Here is a 24,276-nt window from a genome sequence, read left to right as displayed (position 1 = left end):
GGCAGTTAAATGCAGCAAGGTTTGGCATGAGTAATGGAGGCTTATTTATTTATTCTTTTGCGTGGAGGGAGGGTGCTTTGCCGGGTCTGTTGCATTTGGTCACAGTGCGATTGCAGCAGAGCCACGGAGTAATTGCGGTGCTTCTTTCGCTTGTCACCTTTGCTGGGTAAAAGATGATCGGAGCAGCTTTCCTGGCCAAGCAGATTTTCAGCCCTGTTTTCCCATGCCACTGCCTTCCCAGCAAGGCAGCAATGAGGCAAAACTAATGCAGAGCTCCCTTCCCAGTGCCCCATAGCCATCCTGCGCCGTGGGGTTGGGGTGTTTTGCTTTGAGTGGGGAAGTCAGAGGAACTCATGTTTTTCCCTGTGCTCTCTGTTTGTTGTGGTTTGGTTTTAACCCGTTGTTGGGCTGATGGTGCTGGGAAGGTGTCAGTGTGGGTTGTCAAAGGCAGGCAGACATCTGAACTGCTGCGAGAGGTGTTACTGCGTGGGTCCTTTGTGCCCAGAAAATGCCTTTGCTGCTTTGAAATCGGAAAAACGCTGATAAGCAGCCTGCAAAAAAAGGAGGAGGAAAGAAGACTCAGCTCCGCAACTAGAGATGCTGGGTGTTTTCTTTTTGGAGAGGAGCTTCTCTGTGTTGGGGGTGAGGAGAAGGTGCAAGGTTCGGGTGGATGCATCCCTGTGCTGCTGTCAGCCCCACAGCCTCCTCCCTGGGTTGAGACCAGGTGGGTGCAGGACTGGTGTGATCCCCCAAAATGCCACCATTGGCTGAAACAGAACATGAGTGCAGACCTTACTGAGGAGGTCTGTGCTTCCAGGGGAGATGGTCTGAGGTAAAGATGATAAAGGAGGAGCCCCTTAGAGCAGGGTTGAACCAAGGTCCATGCGCTTGTATGGGTGACATCAGGTCCAGCACCCTCTATGCTCAGGGGTGGTGGTCTCTGCTCCATCCTCTTCTGGCCAGCAGGAAGATGGAACACAGGGTGGTTAAACCACACTGGGCCAAGTGAGGCCTTAGTGATGTGCAGATGATAGGCTCAGCTTGGTAAAGGGCTGCTGGGAGAGTGTGGACAGGGAAAGCCTCAAGGGAAAACACCGTGAGCTGCCTTGGCGTGTGCCTCCATATCCACATCAGCGGAGGGCAGAGACCACTGTGTGCTGCCCCATTCCTCCCAGGCAGATCCTGGGGAGCTTTGGATTACTTTGCATGTCTGTGGTGGATTACAGGAAGGTGCCACCAAAACTAAGAGGATGGAGGCACCCAGCCCATGGATACCCGTAGCAAGGTACCTCACACTTAGTGCTGTATTGCCTTTGCTTTGCTGCTGCTTCTGTTTTCCCATCTATCCTCCCTTTGGGGAGAGCACAGCAATCCTGGGGCTGGGCGGTTTGGTTTTGGGTAGCAATGTAGGTGCCTCCCCCCATGTCTAGCAGACATCTCATGGCTTTGGGATCCGTAGGGCCATGGAGCAGAGCAGGTGGTGCACAGCCTTCAAGCAGATCCAGGCAGGGACAGGTTAACAGCGAAGCACAAGATGAAGATGGAGGAGGCTGGTTGGCTGCCGTCCCCTGCCCTTTCCCAGCGAGCCCAGGAATGTCTGATTTTTGGATTGCATCCCTAGCGATGTGGCTCTGGACGCAGAGGGTCCCACCCAGCCGAGAGCTTGACATACAGCCCAGCTGCAGACCTCCCGTCCGGCCTCACGCTGCTCCTTCCAGACCCAGACAGAGCATGACCCACAGGGCTGTGCTCATGCCACACGGTGTGCAGCTGGGATGCTTCCCCAACCCAATTTGCTCCCCACCCAGCAGGATATGGGGGTGCTGGGCTCACTTGTGCCGCCGCGTGCCGGGAGTTACCCCGCTGGCAGTGTGGGCAGCTCCTGCACGCTCCGGCACAGCGCGCAAGGAAGGGCGGATGGAGGAGTTTGCCATCTGGGCCTCCCTACTCCTCAGCTGTTGCTATGGCACTGCGGAGATGCTGCCAGGAAGGTGGCGGTGGTGGCCTGTGTTTGTCACCCCTGGCTCTTTTTTAGGCAGGGAGATGTCCCCAGGTCTGGCTGCCTCGCTCCCTGATGCAACCTTTCTGGGGAGGATGGGGTTTCTTAGGGTGAAATACACCCTACAGACCGACCCATTTGGGATATCTGCATCGGAGAGGAGATGGGTCATCACAGGGCACCAACGGATGTGGGATTTGGGGGTCCATCTCCTCACACACCCAAAAGCGAGCATCTCATTTGGAGCTCTCCCTCTGGGGACGAGAAGAGCAGCCCATGGCAGCATCTGCTGCATCCCTTGGGCAAGGCTAGGAGTGGGAGAACTGCTTCAGATCTGGGTGTGGGGTGAGAGCTGGGAGCCAGCATCAGTGGTACCCACGTACTCACACGTACCCCTGGGAGCAACAGAACTCTCTTTGGTGACCCAAACAGCCACGAGCAAGGCTCAAGTTGGGGATTGCTCTGCTTCAGTCCCAATGTGCTCCATGTGATGCTGCTCTCTGGAGACAAAAAGCTCTGTGTCCCCAAAGCATCCCGTCCCATTGTTCTTCCCACCTCCTGGTCCCTGAGGTTTTGGCTGCTGCAGGATCTATTCAAAAGGGCCCTAATTCAACACAGCTTTGTTTTGCACAGCCCTTGTTTATACAGAGTGGCTGTCCCAAAGTGAGGTCCCCGAGGGGGAGGGAGGCAAAGCACCAGGCTGGAAGGATGGAAGAAGATTTGAAGATGCTTGGAATGAGGAGAGGAGGGCTGGGATGGTCCTGATGTCTTGGAGGTGCATTAAGCTGGGAGCACTCATCCAGACTGCCACGGTGCTGTGGGATCAGGTCTGTTGCCCTATTTTATTTTTGGAGCATTTAAACTTGCATTGGTGCTTAGGCTTGTTGGGTTCCATGCCCTGTTTTGATGTTCTTTCTGCTGTAGTGGTCTTGGATGGATATATTTCCCTGGCACAGACAATGTCTGGGACCTACTGTACTTTTGCAGCCCATCAGGCTCTGTGCAAGGGCTGAGCTGTAGGATTTGGGACAGATGTGGTGTTGGGAGAAGTTGGCCATCAAGGCCAGTGCTCAGCTTGCCTTTCTTAGCTATGGCCCAACCAAGTCAGAGCAGAGGACATCAGGCACTGACAGTTTACACCCCTGGTCTGTCTGGGATTCCTGCTGGGCTCAGTTTCTGCCAGAGTCTGTAGGTCTCTGCCCTGCACACCCCACCTGAGAGTTCCTCCAGGGTAGAGGCAGCTTTGTGTTGCTTGGACACCCCAGGACGTTCTTGCTGAGCTCAGCCTGGGGCCTGGTTCCAAGGTGACACAGCTAGGTTTCAGGGTGCATGAGACATCTTCCCATCCCTTACCTCCTGTGGGGTTTGGGGAGCTCTGTGCCAGCTCTGGATACTGGCTCCTCTCCCTGCACAGGGTGGATGCTCCAGGGCTAGGACAGGCATTTCAGTGGGAGAGAAGCAGAGACTGGGGGACAGAGGCTGAGGGCCGACCTGTTTGCTGTTCTTTGGGGCTCAGAGATGTTTTAAATCTGGCTTTTTCTGTGACCCCTCCCCAGCAGGCCATTACTGGGGTGTCCTTTGGGATCCTTGCAGGTTGCACTCAGCGATGCTCACAGTGCTCCCTGCACTCTGCCTTCTGCACTTGCTGTTGGGGGGGGGGAGGGGGGGTGCCCACCAATTTATTCTGCTTGGATTTGGTGCATCCCATCAAGTTGGGTGTGCACCAACTCCTGATCCCACCAGGCTTTCAACAGTGAGCGTTAATAATGCTTGCAGCTCACCTGTTCAGCATGTTATTTATGGGGCATGGTGAAATAGCAGTAATTTTGAGCTTTGGGCTTCCTGCAGTGGGGGCTTCAGCAGGTTGCACAGATGCTTTTGAAGCAGCTGTTTGACAGCAGCTTTCCCAAATGCTCTCCTGCATCAAAAAGTGCACAACGAAATCCTTTGCGTGCCCGAGGAGGGCAGAGGCAGACCTTGATGTGGGTCGTGCACGACGGCAGCTTGTTGCAACCTGAGTTTCTGCCCCGTGCTCCTTCTCTCTGCTCCTATCAGCCTTTCCCCTCCCACTTTCCGAGGGCGGCTGAGCCGCTAGAGGGCAAGCGGCTGCGTGAGACGGCTCGGGTGAAGCTGCAGCATCCCCGCATCCCTCCACTCCTGCGTACCTCCGGGCAGGTCCCAGCTCTGCAGTCTGCTGTGCCGTGGTCCCTCTTGGTCTGACCGTGAGTGCAGTGAGGGGATGCAGCAGAGCATCCTCCCATGGAGCTGTGGCAGCAGTAGAGCTGGGAATGGAGGCGATTCGCAGCATTTTGGAAGGTGTTGACCCGCATGGAGATGATCTGTTTGAAATGCTGGGTGAGAAATGCCTGACAGGGGCAGCGTGCAGCTGTTGTCACAGCTTCTGTCTGGGAATGAGCCACGAAATGTTTGTTCACATCTCTGTCTGTTTTACTGATGGGGAAACTGAGGCACGGAGCAGTGCTCCAAGCAGCACACTGCTGACACGTGCTGGTCCCTGGATATGGCATAGAAAGAATAAAGCTACCAGTCCTGTGACATCAAACAGCCGTGAGAGGTGTCCTCAGGGAAAGCCTGCATGCAGAAGGAAGAGGGCACAGCTGAGAGCTCTCTCTGGCAGCCCGCAGGCTGAGTGCAATGCTCTTTGCTCTTTCATTTAACTCTTTGCTGAAGGAGTCAGGTGGAAGCTGGAAGCTTGGAGAGGCTGTGCCCCCCCCTTCCCTCCCCCAGTCATGGACATATGCTGTGGATATCCTGGTGTGAGATGGAGGAAGAGTGAGCAGAGATGGGAGCCAAAGATGAGCCTGGTGCTTCTCTGCTGGTAATGGGCACGTCCTGCCAGCATGGTGGAAAGGCTGTGACACCCAGTGGTCCCAAAATGCAACAGCAAACAGGTCCCCAGCATCAGAATAAGGATGATGATTTTTGGGTCTGGAAGGATGCTGTGATAGGAAACGGGTGGTGGGCACTGCTTAGAGCTGTGGTTTTACTCAGAGCTTCACTTCACTTCATGGAAGGGGGATTAAATTCCACTCGGAAGATCTGCACAGCAATCATTGCTCTGCTTATGTGCAGATATTGAGCAACCAGCTTGTGTCAATATGGGGCTGGGGAGAAAGGGAGGCCAGGGGTAGTGCAGGTTGTATTTATGTGCTTGTGCTTCTCTGTTCTCACCACACTACCCTATTCCCTGTCCCACTCCTGTGAAGCTGGGGACCTTGTCCTGTCCCCTCTGTGTGACACCCACCAGCAGCTCTGGACCTTGATTGCATGGAAGAGCAGCACAAGGAAAATACACTGCATTTTTAGCTTGTTTCCATGTGATGTAGCCTTTGGGAATCCAAAGCGGAGGCCAGCACTATAAATGCAGCAGGTTTTCTTCCAGCTGCTGCACAGTGCTCTGCTGTAGCAGCCGAGGGAGCATTAGGGATCATTCCTGCTATCTCTTCCACTCTCCTCCCAGTTTCAGGCTGCCTACGTGGTGAGGAAAACAGCTTGCTTAACCAAAGCTTTGGATTTGGCACACCCTGTCCAAGTCCCCCCTAGCTGCCATTCCCAGTCCTATCCCAGCTGCTTACGCCCTTTGCCATTCTGCCTCACCCCCCTGCCTTCCATCAGAGGACACACCCGAGCCTATTGTGCTTCATTGCTACATAGAAATACATTCCCAGCCGCCTCAACCTCTGTGAGGGCACTGTCTGTCCCTGGGGGGCTGAGAAGATCATGGCAGGGGACAGGAGCCTTGTCCTGGGCTGTTCCTTAAGTGGCCCTCCTGGAGCTCTACCCACGTGGATCCTGCTAGGAAATGTTAACATGGGAATGCTCAAGCAGATGCAGAACCATATGTACAAAAGATCAGGTTTCAGCAAGATATGGGGTCAGGGATGCTGTGTGTTCCTGGCTCCCCAGCATCCCTCCCCTGGGACTTTCTCTCTACCAGCACAGTGTGGCTCAGTGTCACTGGAGATGTGTTCCCAGCTTGAGCCTCACATGAGCTGTGGACACTTCTGTATCTCCAATGGCTGTCCCAGGATGGGCTCTGCAATGGGGAGGGTGGAGCAGCACAGAGCCAGCTCCGTGTGAGCGCAGCAGCCTGATGCTGTCTTGGGAAGGACCCTGCAGCTTTGAGTTAGGGTAGGTGATAGTGGGTGTCCTTGGGAGCAAATCGTGAGCTTGGGAAGCTTGTGCAGGGGCTTTAACAGGATGCAGGTGTGCTGGTTGGGCAGGGAGAGACCTGTGCAAGAGAGTTCTCCATGGGGCTGGCACATGTGGGGTTAATGGCTCTGTGCAATACACAGCTGGGGCTGATTTGGAGGGGGCAGAGCCTAAGGAGGCTACAAAGGGATGGGCTGGGGCAGGTGCTGGTGGTAGCAGTGCTTCTGGGAAGAGGCTGTGGAGTGGTTTGTGGGAGAGTTGCTGGAGCTTTCAGGTATGAAGTTACGTGGTTGTCTGGTCTCTGGGTTGGGCAGTAGTTGTGCAGGGAGCTTCATGCTCAATGGAGGTTTTGTGTTTGTTATTGTCTTTGTCTTTTCCTGTTACTGTGTTCTGTGGGCTCAGTGACTCCCTGAAGCTCCTGCACTGCAGCTGAGCTTTACTGCTTTGGAAACCCTGGTCCTTGTGCTCCCCTCTAGGTATGAGTGAGTTGTGCTCCCTGGTGTTCCCACCCTGAGCTGAGCTTAGTGCTGCTGCTTCAGGCTGTATATGGGCCCAATAACCCACATGGAGCCCTTGGGTGGGCTGTGCTTGGCCCGCTGTGCTTTGTGCTGCCCTGGTCCCATGGGAAGGCTCCCTGGCTCCAAGAGGCAGTGGGAGCAGAGATTTATTTATTCAGAGACTTAATTAGCATCTTTAAATATTAAATAGTAAACAAGCTGTGTCTAGCGGGATCAACATTTACAAACAGGGATTTTATTTTCATTATTTTTTTTTCCCCCTATCCCTCTCTGGGACGTGCAGTTGTGTATTAAGGAGGAGCAGCTGTGTTATGAGCTATGGCCGGGGAGGGATGAGCCTAAGGCACTACTTGGGGGTGGGAGGGAGGGAGAGCAGCCAGGAGGGCTGGGGAAAAGGAGGCAGGGATGCAAACGTGCAGGGTTGTGTGCTTGGAGTATTGGGGCGTTGCAGTGCAGGGTTTGGAAGTTCTCTGCAGGATGTGCAATGCAGGGGGTGTGCTAGGAGGTGGGAGCTCCTTGCAAGCAGCAAGTTGCAACCAAAAGGTGGTGGTCCCTGCAAGGGGAGGTGTTTTGCAGCTGATCTGCATGCTGTTATCTCTGCAAATGGAGGCCTGCCTGTAGCAGATTACACTAGGGGTTATTTATTGGCAAAGCGCTGTACAGTTTTAATTTTTCCTTTTTGCTTATTCAGGCTTTAGCTCCAGAGGAAAATAGCCTGGGGTGGCTATGAAATGGATTCTCTCTGCCCCATTAACTTATTCAGTGAGTTTAATGGGCCTTTTTTCTCTGAGCCTTGAAGCCATCATTAAAAGGCAGAGATTTATAAAAGCAAAGATACTCCTGAGCGTTAGTCAAACTTTGGGGCAGAGGGGTGGGGGCAGCAGTTGGTGTGGGATGTTGTTTGCCTGCTGGGGACGCAGATGTGGCATCGTTTGGGCAAGGCTCAATGCTCACCTGTGTCCTGAGCTCTCCTCCCTCTGCTAGAGGAGCCAGCCCTACTGCAACCCCTGTGCTGAGCAAGTCAGTGCTGAAACAGAAGTGAGCTCTGTGAAAGTTTGCAGAGGCTTCCTTCAGTGTGTATGACTGATGGGGAGAGGAGCAGAGCAGGATGGCTTGGATTGCTCCTCAATTTTAAGTCAAATATATGTAGGAAATCTGTTCTTGGAGGCTCCTGGTCTCCTGCATGTCCTCAGGTGTCCCAGCATTGTGTGCTGATGGGAGGATGTTACAATGGGGTGGAGCAGAGCAAACTTTCCCCATATCTTTCTGTGTGTTTTTAATGCTACGAGCATGCCTTGATGTGAACCCCTTCTCAGGTGTAATCCATGCATTTCTGCACCCATCCGGCTTGCAGCAATGGGGATGGGGGGAGCAGCATCACTGCATTGGGACTGAGCTCTGAGCCCCTCAGTACCCCCTGAGGGTGATGTGACCAAGCTGTGATGCTCTTGAAGGGGAGGATCCCTGGTGCTGGCCTGTCTGTAACCTCCAGAGCAAGGGGAGATTCGTGGCAGGTCCAGCTGCTCCCATGTGCCTCTTTAGGTTGTGGTAATTAGCGAAGGAGGTGCTCATTTCCCAATAAACACCAATAAAAAGGACTTCTCCCTTGTGCCTGTAAATCCTTGCCTCCTCGGTGCTGTTACCTGCTGTGTAAATTGCTGCTGACCCCGTAAATCAGCCGTGCTTTGCTCCAAGTCCTCTTCAAGTGCCCCATCCCTGTAAATCCTCTGTCCCCATCAGCTGTAAATCCTGGGCTCCTGTACAGCTCTCTGACCTCGGGGGGGGGGGGGGGGGGAGAGGGAGGAGTGTTGCAGGGATGGGCTCCTGGAGAGTGCTGCTCCTCCAGGACTGCTTTAGTTTTTGAGATGTAAAAATAGCCAGAGTGAAAAGAAAAATCTCTGTTATCCCTCAAGTGCTCAGGGTCATCTCCTGACCCAGCTTTGCCATGCCCATGTTGTTTTCTTTTTTTTCCAGTGAGCACTAAAGGAGTTGCAAGCAGCAGAGTTCCCTTAAGGGAACAGCCATCTGCTGGGGTGCTGCTGCTGCCCCATTGCTGAGCTCTGGCTCCCAACAAGCTGCAAGGCTGGCTGTGCTGTGGTGTTTTTTTTCTTCCCTTTGTGAAGACCTGAGGCAAGAGATGAGGTGTAGACCTGACCCTGGGGGTGGGCATGAATCCGGTGTGATGACAGCAGTTCAGAGTGTGAACTGTGTTATCCATGTCTTTGCAAAAGGCTGCGGTTGTAGCTATGGCAGAGAGAGATCTCTTTGGGATGGACAGGAGCTGTGCTGGGTGCACACAGCTAATACAGAGCTGTGGGGTCAGGCTGCTGGCTGCTGTTTGGTTTGCAAAATGCTGAGCCTTGCTGTGTGCAAGGACTTGGAGAGCAGGAGCTGGGTGCATGCAAACAGAGCTGCTTTAGTCCTAATGAGCAGGAACAGCAATTACCGTGTGGTCAGAGGCACCTGAGCTCTTTTCCAGCTGCTCGAGGCTGGTGCTGCAGCAGGATAAGGCCACTGGGGGCATCTGGGAATGGTGCTTTTGGCAAAGCACTGCCTCCATGCAGGGTTTGGAGGCTTCCTCTTGGTTCCCCACTGAGCCAAGTGGTGTGGGAGAACTGATTACCCTCCGTTTTCCTTATTTGTCCTTCTGGGGATGTATCCGCAGGGGTCGTTTGTGGCTCAGTTCAGTCTGACTTGCAGTAAAAGGCAAAGCCATGGAGTAAAGTAGGAGGTTGTTCCTTTGGGCACTAATACATTGCTCAGCCCTTTGGCCACGCTCTGCACTGAACCTGGGTTTGACCCAGCTCACTACATCCTTCAGCCCTTTCTCTTGCTGCCAATTGTGCTTTTTTCCCCCCCCTATTATTTTTCCCCTCCCAGCATCTTATGACCAAGTCTGGTTGTTGTATGTTAACACTGGCACGTGGTACCTTGTGAAAGGCTGGAGCAGGTACATGACAGCAGCACAGGGATGCTGATAGAGGTGGGGAAGGCAGGGGGCAGCGGAGGAGAGCAGAGGCAGATTGTAGAAATCCATAGAAATAGCAAGAAATGAATTTCCAGCAAACACTTCCAGTCCCGCAGTATTAAGAAAGTGAAGCACTAGAGGATAAGGAAAGCATGAGCAATAACAGCAGGGATTTAGGAAGAATAAATCTTGCCAGACAAACCTGATTGCTTTTTCTTTTTTGATGGAATCGCAAAATTAGTGGCTGAGCAGAACGTGGAAATCCTAATATATTTGGATTTAGTAAAGCATTTGATATAGTGTCTTGCCAAATCTGACTCTTAAAATTAGTTTGGTTTGCCTGGGATAGGATGCTGCCAAAAGGAGGGAAAATGGGCCGTAGGTTCCTGAGCAAATAGTGGTGGAAAGAGAAGGGAAATGAGGAGAAAAAAGACAGTAGGGTCCGGGGGGGGGGGCGGATCAGGTCACTGTGGGAGGAGGTTGGGGTGAGTATTTGTTGGGGATGAGCAGGTGGTGGCTGGGGGTATCAGGCAGAGAAAGCCTTGTGGGGATTGGGGCCATCTGATGGGGGGACATCCTGCCTGGAGTTGTGATATAGACTGTAAGACATCAAGGCACTGCCTCTTCAGTAGCTGTCTGCAAATGTAGAGATACTGTAGGGATGCTGCATGCTGGGACGTGGCTTAGAGGGCATGGAGGTGATGGGTCAACGGTTGGTCTAAGATCATCATCTTGGAGGTCTTAATGATTCTATGTTTGCAGCTTGCTGGAGGGATGTTGTGTTACACAGGGAGTTGTGGAGCTGGGAACAGCTTCTGGAAGATGATGGGACTTTGATTCAGTGCTCCAGCTTCCTTTGGGGTAATACGGGGTTTGTTCACCTCTTACATTGGTCCCCACCACCCAAAGCTTAAGACCGCTTGTAGGATGTGGCTGTTTTAAAGCCAGGCAAGGTTCAGGAGGTATTTTTAGCTGTTCTAATTGTGGCAAATAAATGCCATTTTTACTTGTTGGGATTGAGCTACGGATAAATCACAACTAGTTCTAATGATGATAATTACCGGATTTCAATATTTATAGAAACGGGCGCTTCCTTCGTATCGGCGGCTGCTGCTGTGCTCTCACCTTCACAGATCGAAGCCTTGGCTCATTATTGCTGCAGCTATTTATTTACTTGCACATTTTTAACCCCTGGATGGCAAAGCAGGGGGGGGGATGTGGAATGATAAGGGCTTACTGGGGTCGTTGTATCTTTTGGGCTGAAGATGAGTTGGAAGCATCTCCTGAGGGGTTGCTGGCTGCATTCTTGCTTTGTGGGCACCCTTGAAAGGATGGTCTAGGTTGTGTGAGCTCAACTGTGCCTGGCAGGGCTGTAACCCCCAAAGGGTGGAGTTAGCTTTGCATATTTTTGCATATGGTAATTCTGAGAGCTGAAAATATACAGGTAAATAAACACATGTGTGGCATCCCATCATCATGCCTGAGATGGGAGAGCCACGCAGCTGCCCCAAGCTGTTCCCATCCCATGCATCCTCATGGGCATCTGGACCCTTGCACCCAGTAGGTCAGGAGCTCCCTCTCCCCACAAGGTGTGGAAAAGATTCACTTAGTCAATTTGCTATCTCTCCAGCGCCACATAAGCTGTATTGATAAATTAATCTTATATTGTTGTGACTAAACAGCCCTGCAATTTTTTACACTGTGCAGTCTAATCTGCCTTGACAGCTGTATCATTAGTTTATATTTGTTGTAATCTTATTTGTCGTATCGGCTGGGGGGAGTCTGGTGTTGAGGCAGCACTGTGCTGTGTGCGGGTCCTGAGTGCTGCTGGTGTGTTGAGGTGCAGCTGGGATGGGCACAGTAGGGACTCTTGTCTGCCCAAGAAACCAACCCTGATATATTGCTCTTCCAGTGGATAGATAATGAGCTTTGGGGCTGACCCAGCCTTGTCAGTGGAGATGCTGTTGAGGTTTTTGTTGGGACAGGATAAGGGTACTGAAAGAGTGAGTGTTGGGAGTGTGGCATGTGAAGATGGGCTGTTGGATGGTGGGTAAGTTGTTTGCTCTGTGTGTGCTTCAGCTCTTTTGAGTGACGGGATGGTGTATGCTCCACCTCAGAGGTGAGGACTGTTGGGATGGCGTGGTGGGAAAGGGTCTATGGGAGCAAGGTCAGTGTGGTCACCTGCCCCTTTAGGAATATGGGGCTGTGCACTGGGATGAGGACAGTGATGAGGTGTAGCATCATGAGATCACCGTAGCAGTGATGTGATGCAAATAAGAGGATTGCAGCTCCCCACATTTGCTGTTCCTGATCCACACGTGGCCGGGCTTCAGGTTGGATATCGGGTGAAATCTCAGATGTAGCAGTGATGCATTGGCACAGGGAGGTGGTGGGGTTGTTGTTCCTGGAGGTGTTCAAGAACCATGGGAATGTGGCACTGAGGGATGTGGGCATGGGGGGGGTGTTATCTTAGTGGTCTTTTCCAACCTTAATGATTTGCAGATGTCGTCTTTGCTTTGCAAGCAAGTTTGCATGGCACTTCTTGCCAAAACTGTGGAGCAAAATGTTCTGGACTGGTGCAATGACATTTCTGGGAGCAGGGAGCAAAGAGGTTGTGGCGTGCACTAAGATGATCAGGATGGGAAGCACTTTGTCTGCTGCTTTGTGCTTTAGGTCTTGAATCTATTAAATCTAGGCCAGAAATGACAGCGTATGTCACTGGAGCATTGGCTCCTGTTGGCAGCATCTCTGACCAAGGGTGAGAGGCTCAGTAACAGCTCAGCCCTTCCTTCTCTCCTGTGTGCAGTGTGTTCTTCTGGGAGAGCACACAGGGTCTGGTAAGGTTGAAGATGCACACAGCTCTCGATGTTGATGTGCTCCTTGAAGTCTGATGATGTAAATTGTTTAATTAGGACTTTAATTGGGACTTATGCCCAAAGGACAAGCAGGATCTGGCAGCTCTGTGCTGAACTCAGCCCGGCACACATCACCCCATGGATGTGCCATAGGGCATCTCAGTGCCATGATGGCACTGACCGTGTGCTGAAGGACTGAAGCAAGGGGGGGACGTGCTGTGTGAAAGGCTCTGAGGCTCCTTGTAGGGCTGATGCAAGAGGATGGAGATGTGAGATGGGCGCAGCATCAAGGTGAATGTAGGCAAAACCCCTGCTCCAGGAGATGGATGCTTGGGGAAACACCCAGCTCAACATCTGCAGCCTGCTCATAGCCAAGTGAATAGAGATGCTGTGAAACAAACTTCATGCGTGGTTTTTGAGGTAGGGTTGTGGCAGTACAAGGCGAGCAGCAGAAACCTCCCTGGAGGGATGCACAGCATCCCGAGCCTGAGACAAAACTTGCCTCTTCTCCTGTTGCCCTGTCTGTGCTTTTCTTCCTGCCTACAGCGAGGTGCTGTTGGGGAGGCTGCACCTTGTTGCTGTTTATAACCCTTAGCAAGTGTGAGAGTGTCTTGATTTATTATTATTTTTTTAATCCTGGCTTATCCCTGGGTGATTTGCAGGTCCCTACCCTGATTCCCAGATGAGTCTCAATCAGCCATCAGTACCAGTCGTGACTTTAAGGTCAGGGCATTCTCTGTGCAGCTTGGGATAACTTCCAGCACAACCAGTTCCTGGGCACTGGTGTCAACTGGGAACCACAGGGAGTTCTGGCTGGCACTGCTACATTCCACCCATGCTGATGAGACCATTTCCATAGCAACTACAGGATTTTTCAAAGGGGAGATAGGGAAAAGATGTTAAAAAACAAAAAGCTACCCAGTTTCAAGCTGCCTTGGGCAGAAGCTGTTGGTCAGCAGGTGTGGGAGTTCAGGAGACTGTGGGCTGCCCCTCACTTGGGGTGGCTTCCTTGGCTTGGTTTTGGGTCAGTGTGGTCAGGAAACCATGATGCCCTTGTAGCCCAGAATATGGGAACCAGGAGTGATGATTGTATTGGATTGCGGGGCAGGGCAGTGGTGTGCTCTTGGGGGGGGGGATGCTGGGAGAGGTCCTGCCCTCACCTCCCACTGCCCTGCTGAGCCAGTTCATGGGAGCTCCAGTTCCTGGTTGAACTCAGATGTGTTTCTCTGCAGGAAACTTGTGGAGTGAATTACTGCGGTGTAGCACAGCTGCTTTCTTCTACTGGGCAACCTTATATAGTGCCTGATCTAGTGGGTTGCAACCCTGCCTGCAGCATGGGAGCTGAAACTAGATGATCTTTGAGATGATCTTTTTCAACCCAGGCCATTCTGTGATGATTCCTCTCTGCAGTTGGGCATAGCTGTGTCTGGATGGTGGCCTGGAGTTGGTGGCCAGCAGTGGGGCTTTGGGTAGGTGTGCTGACCACCAGGCAACTAAAATGTGCTGCTGGGGGGTGGCCCTGATGGCATCATGCTCCATGAAACCCACCCTGATTCCTCCTCCTGCAGAGCAGAGTGAAACACATCAGCCTCTCTCCATCCCATTGCGGTACCCATAGAGGGAGGGGTGGTGCAGGAGGGCTGTCCCACACCAGCTGCTGTCCCCAGTGAGCCCCAGCCTGGCACACACAGCACAGGCTCTCGGGCCCCAGCTGCTGCAGGCTGTGAGTGAGCCAGCAGCACACAATGTGGGTATTCTTTGTGTGGAGCAATCTTCTCTTTGCTGCTGACTCTCTGGGCTCGTGTGTTTTGCTCCAAGGTTGGGCTGGGACCTCCAGGTCCTGCTGAGGAGCAGAAATGAAGTTTGAGTGGTTGTCTGCAAGCAAAAAAAAAGGAAAGTTAAAATGTACTTGAGGTCGTGGTTCAAGGATGTGGGGGGGAAGTTGCTCTTTGACCCTTAGCAGCACCAAGAAGAAATGCGTCCCACTAAATAAATCATCAGCATCAGTGGTGAAAGGTCATGTTTGGGTAGCAGGAACCCATGTGCTTCCCTCTGGGGAAGTTATGCCTATATCTGTGCCTTTAACTGGAGATCTGAGATGGAAATGATTCTCATATTCTGTGTTTCCCTGGCTGGGTCAGCTGAAACACAGCAGCCCTGTTAGCAGCATCTGTGGCTGTCAGTGCCTTCTCACTTAATATGTTTGCAAAGCCCTTTTTATTTTTTCACGTTTCTGTGAACAAAGTGGAGTGCTGGGAGAAGAGCTTTTAAAGTGTCTGTTCCTGCCCTGCCTCCTCCTGCCTGTGTCATGTTTACAGTCACGTTGGCTCACGTCTCCTTCGAAGAGCCAGTTGTCTTCCCCATTACGTACCTGCTATTTCCATGACCTTCCACCCCATTGTAATGTGTGCATCCCCCTCCTCCCAAGTGATGCTTCTTTTCTTCCACCTCTGCGATAAGCAAAAATGCAAGAAGAGGAGAGATGGGGGGGGGGGGGGGGGGGAAGAAATAGAAAGGGATACTTTATTTTCTCTGCCTGGGCCGATTGTCCACTGCAGGAATCCAATGTTATCCTGATGCAAGTCTGCTGCCAGCCTGTGGGGTTGGAGGCTCAGCTTCCAGAAGAGTTTGGGAGCTGCTGTGCCTGTCCTGAGTGGAGCGGCTGGGAGCCTGGCCCCCATCCAGCCCAGCTGGGCATTGCTTTGTAAACATCAGGGCAGCCAAACTGCTGGGGGAAAGGAGTTCAGGCTCTTTGGGAAAGTGAGTGCTTCGTGGGAGCAGGATGTGAGCCCAGGACAGATTGGCTCTGCCCTTGCTGCATGGGGTTGGCAGGTTTCCTGGTGCTGGGACTGGTGGGAAAGCCCTGATAAATGAGGCTGGGGTGTTATAGAGGAGGATGAGATAGGATGGAGGGTTCTGGGTGCAACTACAGCTGTGGCAGAAGCACAGCGACCTTTGGTTCACAGCTTTGAGCTTTGCACTTTGGGATGCAAGCAGAGGAGAAGTGTCTGCTGCTTGGCCAGGGTGCTGCTTCCTCTATAAAATGCTGCTTGATCTTTAAAGACCACAAAATGCTCCATGCTGCCAGCTCTTGCTGCATGTGAGATCCCATGGTTTGAAGCATCCTTTTCTTTGACCTGGAGGATGCAAAGGGAACCAGCTGCTGTCCAGAGGGGAGCCTCCTTGGTCTCCTGCACCCCATAAAGCAAAAGGTGCTCTCTCATCTCAAGATTTGTGCTTAATGTAAGATAACTGGAGGAATGGTCTCTCTCCCCTTGGCTTGCCCTCTTGTCCCTGATGGCTGTGGTGCAATTGGGCATGCTTGTTTGTGATCGCAGTCATTAACAGGAGGTTAATGAGGTTCTTCAGCATCGTGGGGTTCTGGGACAACTCAGTTCTTGTGCACTAGCTGAGATGTAACAGTGATGAGAGATTAAGGCGGATGTTTGTTGATGGTAATTGCTCTGCTGCCCCACTTGCGCCTATTTCTTCCTTTCTAAAAGCAGGAGACTGGGCATAACTCATCCTGCCCTGGAAAGCCTTGGATGTAGAGTGGGGTAATGTGAACATACTACTTCCCAAGTTATGTGGCATCCTGTCCATGCTGGGTTTGGACAGCCCACTGTCCTTCAGTAGTGCTGAACTGTTATCCCTGCGAGGGGTTCTGTCTGCTCCTTAAGTCACCAGCAGGGGTGTGGAGGCTCCCCTGGGATCACAGAATATCCTGAGTTGGAAGGGACCCATAGGAATTGTTGAGTCTAACTTGGGGTGGGATTTGAGGGCTTTTTCTTTTGCCCAGTCCTCCTGGAAGAGCCCAGTTTGGTTTGTTGGGTTGGATGCCTAAGCTGACGGTGGTTGGACCCACAGGAGGGTGACTGAGAGCATCCTCCCCAGCACCGCTTACTCTATGCGGCCCTGACAAGAGAAGCAGATCAGCTAGCACGCAGGGAGCTGTGTCACAGTGGTGTGTTTTACGATCATTACCTTGACAAATTGCAATTACACTGTGGGGTTACGCTAATAATTAATTCTACAAAGCTGGATTTGCTTGCGTCCCCACCCTTTCTCTCACTGACCTCAAATTATCCTTAATGATGTAAAGTTATCTGCTGTTGGGTGACTTTTCCCATGTGCACTTGGAAAGGGGAAGCCCACGCTTCAAATAGGGAAAATATTGCCCTCATAAGTCTTCATTCAGCTGCACTTGCCTTTAATGCTCAGTTACCAATTCAATTTTATAACTTCCATATTGAGGGAATCAAGTCCTTCATGCCTCTGGTTATTAAATGTATGTGATAAGTGCCTTATAATACTGTGAAAAATGGCTGATTTCTTTATGGCTTTCCCCAGCCCTGTGGTTAAAAGGGGCCATCAGCCCCAGCTTGGCTGTGCTATGCCCCAGAGAGCAGGGTTTGCCCCAGTGGGGTGACATTGGTGACAGTGCTTTCCCAGCCTCCAGTGCTTGCTGTCTGCTCCTGCACCTCTACCTGGAGGAGGCAGGGCGTCAGTAGATGACTTCTCTCTGTTCTTCCTACCGTCACATTCATATCTTCATGGTCTAGCGCTGGTGCGCCAAGTGGTTTGTTTATAATGCTAAACATATCGGGTAATTGAAAGCTAATGCTTCTATCTGCATTGCGAGGTGTAATGTGCCTGGATGACAAATCAATTTTCCCGTTGCCCTGTGAGAGAAAGGAGTCCGATACTCTGCTTGCTTTTCCAGTGTGTGCATGTTCTGAATTGGGAAGGGCCCACGGTGACTGCTGAGCCCAACGACAGGCTCCACACAGGACCACTAACAATTTAAACCATATTTCTAAGTGTGTTGTCCAAACCTTTTCTTCTTCCATGGCCATATCCCTGGGAGCCTGATGTGGCATTTGTGCAGCGTGGCCCTGAAGATGATGTGCCATCTGCTCCGTCAGATTGGAGCTGATGGCACCCTGATGGAAAGTCATCTTCCTTCAGTCTGGGCTGGATGTAGATTGGGTACCACACGTGTACACATGCTACGTAATACTTGGTGCTCATCAAGTGCCTTTTTATTTTTAAAGCTATTTACCACAGCACTTGAAAAGCTGAGAGAGATTAGATAAATATTATCCTTGTCATATAAGGAGGGTGAAGGAAGGTCAGAGACATTAAGTAGCCTCAAGCTAATCACTCAGTAAATTGGCATAAGCTGCTGCTTCTCACCCCTGCCTCATTCACGTCGGATGAAATGAGCCTGGTTGTGTTTAAATATTTGTGGATGTTTTCCTCTCCTTTGCTGCGTTGGCCCAGGGTTGGAAAAGGAGAGCATAGGGCTGTGCAGGCTTGCTGCAGGATCTCGAGGTGACACCAGCCTGCATCGTCAGATATGTTTGGCAGAGTGATGGGAATTCCCATGGGATGGTGGCAACTGCTCTGCTTCCAGCAAGTGGGGCTGGCTGTAGGCATGTCTGGAGACCAGCCAAAAGTTAAAGCCTGCCATTGGGTGACCATATGGCCAACGAGATCTCTCATCTGTCAGCAAAGTAGGGAAAAAGCCACTGGCTTCACGTAGTGCTTGGGAGCTGTGGGGCTGGCAAAGAGGGCTTTGTGCTGTTGTAAGTAGAGGCTGAGATATGATGCAGGACTGACCTCCTAAAGATAGCTTTTGTCTGGATAACTCTACAATTGGTAACTAATTTCCTGAGCAGAGAGAGACTGCTTCATGGTGGGAGGTTAATATGATGGTGTTACATTGGGAATAGCGCAGTGTTGGAGGTGAAGAGCTGGCTAAAGGAGAAACGGTGGTGAAATATGTTGGTAGAGGTTGCTTGCAGGTGAAGTTGGCTCCTGCCTTCATTAAGGCACTGGCTCAAAAGGCAGGAGCTGCCCTGTGTGTGTTGCTGCTGACTCAGTGCAGGGGCTGTGGGGGCACAGAGGGCTTAGCATGGATGAGGGGAAGGGCAGAAGCAAATCCAAGGAAGTCTGTAGTGCATGTAAGGGAGTCACGTGGGCTTTTGCTGTCAGCTTGGAAATCACGTCAGTTGGGAATGGTCTAGTGGGTAGAAGATTTCAGATGAGGACAAGCCAATGGGGCTGTGATAAGGATGCTATGATTTTGAGCTGAAAGCCAAGGCATTGTGTGTACCAGTGGGGAGCTGCCTCTGTAAACTGAGTCCTTCTGGAGATTGCTCCGTGTTTCTGGTCACCCTTATTGAAGATAAGAAGGACTTAAATAGGTCGATGAAGAAAATGGAGCCATTTTCTATTACAGTGCCTATCACGGTGGTACTCATTGTGAAGGTCACCAAAGCATATGATCCAGTTGTGTGTTGGGTCTGAAGCCAAAAGTGAAACGACCTCACCACCAAGGCTCTGTCTGAGCAATGTATCTGCATTACTTCTGTGTCTTGAGGTAATATCTCTCAAGGCATTTGGTTCACTTTGCCTTGCACTTCACTGCTCGGTACAGGCATGCTGCCCTAGGAGAACTGACCTTGTGCAATTTATAAATGATTGCTGGGTGGGTCTGACTTCCTCGTAAAGGAAGGAGGATGTAAATAGCAGGAAAGGAAAAAAGCTGCTTAAGCAAGGATAATTTTGATGCAAGTCAAAATAAATACGAAACGCTTGTGTTGTGTGTGTTGTAAGAAATGAGAAGAGCATTTCAGTACAAATTTGGAAGGAACAGCCCAGCTTACTCCTGAACAGAACAGTTTGGTTTGTAAATGGCAGCTTTGCAGTGCAGGCAGACCTGGACTTGGCCACAATCTGCATAATAGATGTTGTCTTTTGAGGACAAGCAAAGCCATGGAAAGGAAGAGGAACTAAGTTGGGAGGCTGAAGGATGTGGAGAGGGACTGAGGTTTTAGGGATGAAGTTTCTTTGGTTGGTTTGCTTTCCTGTGCAACTGCTGCCAATTCTGCAATCACAGCTTGACTCCTTGAACTTTCAGAGTAAGATGCATTTCTGTTTATTTTGTGCTGGCTGGATTTGCCTGAATCCCCTTCTTAAAGGTTACGCTACTCTTTCAAAAGCTACCGGGAACAAAAGAAAAATGGATTTCTGGGTGTAACTTTGGGGTGGCTGTCAATGAAGTCTGATTTGCCACTTTAAGGAGATAGGGAGTGACTCCTGCTAAGCTGAAATACGTGTGTGTGTGTGCGTGTGTGTGTGTGTACATATATATGAAAATGACTTTCTGGGGCCCCTTGTGAAGGGAAGCGTCTGTGTAACTACAAGGACTCAAAGTTGCTTGCTGAACTGTGCACCTAATTCAAGATGATGCTATCACCCTCTGTTGCACTCTATCTAAAACAGCTGCTGTGTCATGAGATTATATGTGTGTGTATTTATTTCCACCTCCCTTGTCACTCCCTATATGAGTGTTTTGTGTGTGTATGTTAAATAACAAACTGAAGCGTATCTGGCTCAGGAAAATCCTGGGCTGCCTTTGGGATGCTGGAGCATGGATTCTGGAGGTTTCTTGACAGCTTGGTGCAGTGTCCCTTCTGGAGGGGTTGGGCTGCTCGGAGGGCAGTAGCCATTCTTTCCATTGGAGGTCTGTACTGGCATAATGGCTCTCTTCTTCCACTTCCATAGTTTATAGTGCAGCATTTTGTAGACTGAATGAGAGATTTCTTCATTTTGAGTCCAGAGCAGGCCAAGGCATTTGTGGTTCTGCCAGATTTACAGCTCTCACCAAGACCCCCAGTCACCAGCAAGACTTGTGTGTCATTGGGAACAAGCCCAGGTCTCTTCCTACCTCTCATATGCTGCATGCGGCTTTGAGTGTCAGGTCAAAAATAACCTCGACTGTTTTATTTTAGCAACCACAATCAATGAAACAAGAGCCAATCTGGCTGCCACCTCCCTCCCAGCTGTGGTTGCTCCATAGCTCCTGGCTCAGGGCTGCTCCATCTCTGCCCTTTATCAGCTCTCAGATGCTGTATCTCCAGCCCTAGTGGTAAACCCAAGTCATCCCCTTCCTGCCTCTTCTTTTCTTGGAGGAGCTTCCCCTTTGGGTTGTAGGAGTTGTGTTTGTAGTCCTGCAAAAGACAAGTACCCAGAAATACAGTCCTACAGTCTTGTGCCATAGGATGTGAAATTTCAGTGCTGCCCTTTCATAGACTAGAATAGAATGGTTTGAGCTGAAAGGGACCTTCAAGATAAATGAATTCCAACCCCCTGCCATGGTACAGTTGTTCCCCACCAGCTCAGGCTGCCCGGGGCCCCATCCAGCCTGGCCTTGACCACCTCTAGGGATGGAGCATCCATAGAGAAGACTTTTCTGGGTCTCTGCTCTTCTTGGATGTGGATGGTGATAGCACAGAAACGTGTTCAGGGATTAGGTTTAATCCAGAATTTGGATTTTTACATTCCTTTTTCTTTATCTGGCTGGTATTTGGGATATAGCTTGAGTCCTGATTCTGTTGTGCTTGTTCATCTGTTCTTGTGCAAACGTTTCTCCAGCACTCACTATGTCTTGAGAAGGAATATATGACCTCTGTGACTGCTCCAGGAGTGGCTAAAGGTCCCCATTTCCCTTATTCACTCTCTGTTCCACCATGTGAGGTCCTGTACCCAGAGGTGGTTCTTAGCACTGGCACATCACACCAAACCCTCCATCACATGGAAAATGTTTCTCTTCCCAGAGCTGAGCACGAAGTCAATAATGGCAACAGGGCAAATGTGAGTTTGGGTGTGTGCATTATGAAATTTGGAGGCTGCACTTCTATTATGCCTTGTTTAAGGGAACTTGAGTTTGGTCTGGGAGAAAGATAGTCTGTGGTGAGTCTGGCTGGTGAAAACCAAGCTTCTTCCCAACTGTACGGAACTACAGCTTGTTAGGGGCCTGTGGCCGTGCTGCTGCCAGCCTCACACCTATGCTACTGATAATAGGGGACCCCGTCCTCTGGGGCTGTTGATCTGTCACCTTCCCCCAGCTCTAATATTTACTGAGTAACGATCCCCTGGCGACAGATCTATTTCTGTTCTCGTTCTCCATAACATACCTGCTAGAATGCCCCAGGCGACAGAGGAATTTATAATAAAGGCATGGTTTCCAAACTGAGTTTGGCACTCTGCTGCCAGCAGCACTTGCAGCTAGCAAGGACCAGCACCCTGTTTGTCCACCCTAGTAACAGAATGGATAAATATATGACCATTCCTCCCCCTCCCTCCCCCTTTCAGATCTCATATTTTTTGCAGAGAGTTTTTATTTACTGTCACTCCTTCTGAGTGGCATTGTTTCACTGATGTGCACGGGGAGAAGCAATGACTTTACCAATAGTGTACAAGGGATCGATTGCATTTCCTACACTGGAAATTCTGAGTCAAACTGTGGTGGTGGAAGTTTTCTTTTTTTCCCCCTGGAGTGATGGGAACACAGAATAAAAAGCAGCATGGGAAGCTGCTTATTTTGGCAGCGTGATGCATACCACATGTATCTGGGGGATATGTGTGCTAAAGCCAGAGTACATCCAATCCCCAGACCTAAGGCACATTGAAGGTTTGGGCTATAGCAAAGGTGAACAGGATGCTGTGTGCTGCCATCTGAATGGGCAGAGCCATCTGGGTGTGCCATGGCTGAACCTTTCCTTCTCTTTCACAGACACATAGAGAACTGGAAGAACTTGCAGACGTTGAATGCTGTAGACATGGAGCTGTATACGGGACTCCAGAGGCTGTGAGTATGTCTTGCATGTCGGGCAAGAGAAGTGCACTGGGCAGTCCCTTCCTTCCTAAGCAAATGGTTCCCTTTGTCTCAGTGCAGTGGCATTTGGAGCCTGTTTAAGCTGCTGGCTCTGCAGTGTTTTGTTATGAGACTTCACAAAATGGAGATGAAGTGCTTTCTGGTCTTTGCTGGATCTGGGAGAAGGAAGATTGCTAGCTCCTGACAGTTCTGTCAACACACATCAGCCCTGACCTCTCCTCTCCCCCGCTGTTCTAGTGCTGGGCTTGTGCATTGTTCTGACTCATTTCAGTCCCACAATGTGGATTTCCAGCTGTCTCTGCCAATCCTTCAATGCTGGGCTGTTGGTTCTCATTTAGTTTGGTGGTTGTTGTGGTAGTGCTGCACAATAAGGAAAAGGCATCTCCCTGTGCAGCCCTGCTGGTTTCAGAAGAGAATGACCTTGTGCATCACAGAGCACTTTAGGCCCAAGGGTCTCAATTTGTTTGCTTGATGCTTGGGAAGGCTGGGTACCACCCAGGTATCTGAACCCCAACAAACTGCATGCTAAACACACATCTTGCATGCGGACCGATGCAGTTCTCATCTTGTCAAAGCAAACAGTAAAGAGGTGTACTGTTGTTTGCAGCCCAGCAGCTGCTCTGTGCTGAGCCTGTGCTTCTATATATTAACTGAAGCTGAAAAGCCCAATTTCCTCTGCACTTGAGGAGGCTGTCTGGGGTGAGATGTCCCTTCTTAGGGACTAGAGGGCTGCCAGCATACTTACTTTGGCACTGCCACTCCCAGTACTGGGCTCTGTCTCAGCTACTTAGCACAGGGCTTTAGAGCCGTCGTCAACATTGACTTCATTGCTGCCCTTTCATTCTCTTTCCAGGACAATCAGGAACTCAGGACTACGAAATATCCAGCCACGCGCCTTTGCGAAGAACCCTCATCTACGCTACATGTGAGTACAGCCAGCTGCTGTCTGTGTCCCCTCTGCTCCCTCAGCAAGGCTTTGGTCGTAGAGCATGGCACAAGGGAGGGGGAGATGCTGAAGGGGGAAGGGATTGAGGGATGGCCATCTTGTTATGCAAATCGTGAGGCACGTGGTTTTCTCCTAATGAGTGGCTTTGGGAGCTGGCCTATTGGTGGGCATCAGGTAGGGCTGGAGTAGTGGTGGTGTTGGGTACTGTGGGAGTGTCCAGCTCCCTGGGTATCATTAGCCATTAGATATGATATCCCAAGGAGTTTCCCTATGCTTGAGGCCAAGGTTTCTTTATTGGACATCTATTCACCTTTCCAAGGCATTGAACAAAAGCTGGAATACCATGCAAGTTATGGGAGGTGTTCACAGGCTTGAGATGTGTTGTCAAAGCAGCTGTGTCCAAGGTAAACCTTTCTTGGCTCTGGCACAGATTAAAAGAACAAAAGTAGAAGTTGGTGAGAAGTGCAGGGCTTTGGGTGTGAGCTGACAAGCTGGATGGAGAGCATCCCTGCGTTTTAGAAACCAACGTCAGTAGCTTTTGCCATGGAAAAATGGTTGCAGAGCACAACTATTTGACTCTGTGGGTGCATGCGGTCATTAATATGGGATATTACTGGTGGAGGGAGATAGATACAACCTGCCGAGCCATATATATTTGTCTTTTGATGTGCGCTCAGAGATTATTTGAACTGAAAACCCCAGAAGCTTCCTTTTTGGAAAACCAGTTACAGTTGCTAAGTGATGGTAAAGTACTTGCTAAATAGGAGATGTGCAGTACCAAAGGGCATGAATAGTTAAGGGCGTTATGAACAAACATGAGGCCTTCCTGAGTTGTTAGAAGTGCATACCTTGTTATAATATAACCTCCTTAACGCTGGCCACAGGGATTTCCCTAATTTTCGTGCTTTATTATTTTGATTTGTAGCATTTGTTCCGTGTTTTGTGTGGTTGGTTGTTAATGGGAAATGCTCTTTCTGAAATACCTCTCCCAACTGATAGTTTGTTAATGTAGTTTGTCAATTGTGCAATTGCAGCTTATTAATTTTTATCTGTTACATGCATAGCGTTAGATACCCGATGAAATTAGTTCAGTTGTCAGAGGAGTGTGGAAGGAGATACGCTCCTTTTGAAT

The 24,276-nt window shown here is 50.6% G+C and overlaps 1 protein-coding gene across 6 annotated transcripts in view; it reads left to right on the top strand.

Moving 5' to 3' along the window:
- NTRK3 (neurotrophic receptor tyrosine kinase 3) overlaps window positions 1–24,276 on the top strand; it is a 179,744-nt gene that overhangs the window by 1,872 nt on the left and 153,596 nt on the right. For 4 of the 6 annotated variants that reach the window (XR_011904865.1, XM_072345689.1, XM_072345690.1 and 1 more), the window contains exons 2-3: window positions 22,097–22,171; window positions 23,052–23,123. Coding sequence is in view for 5 of the 6 variants with exons in the window: in XM_072345689.1 (XP_072201790.1) it covers window positions 22,097–22,171; window positions 23,052–23,123 (147 nt within the window). In the remaining variant the exon portion in view is untranslated. Of the gene's footprint in view, window positions 1–2,711; window positions 2,827–6,369; window positions 6,447–22,096; window positions 22,172–23,051; window positions 23,124–24,276 lie in introns of those variants that run through there. The other 2 variants (XM_072345692.1, XM_072345691.1) reach the window with 2 other exon arrangements.

Source organism: Excalfactoria chinensis, chromosome 10 (genome assembly GCF_039878825.1).
Source record: "Excalfactoria chinensis isolate bCotChi1 chromosome 10, bCotChi1.hap2, whole genome shotgun sequence".
Classification (NCBI taxonomy): Eukaryota; Metazoa; Chordata; class Aves; order Galliformes; family Phasianidae; genus Excalfactoria; species Excalfactoria chinensis.
This window is presented reverse-complemented; position numbering and strand designations above follow the sequence as displayed.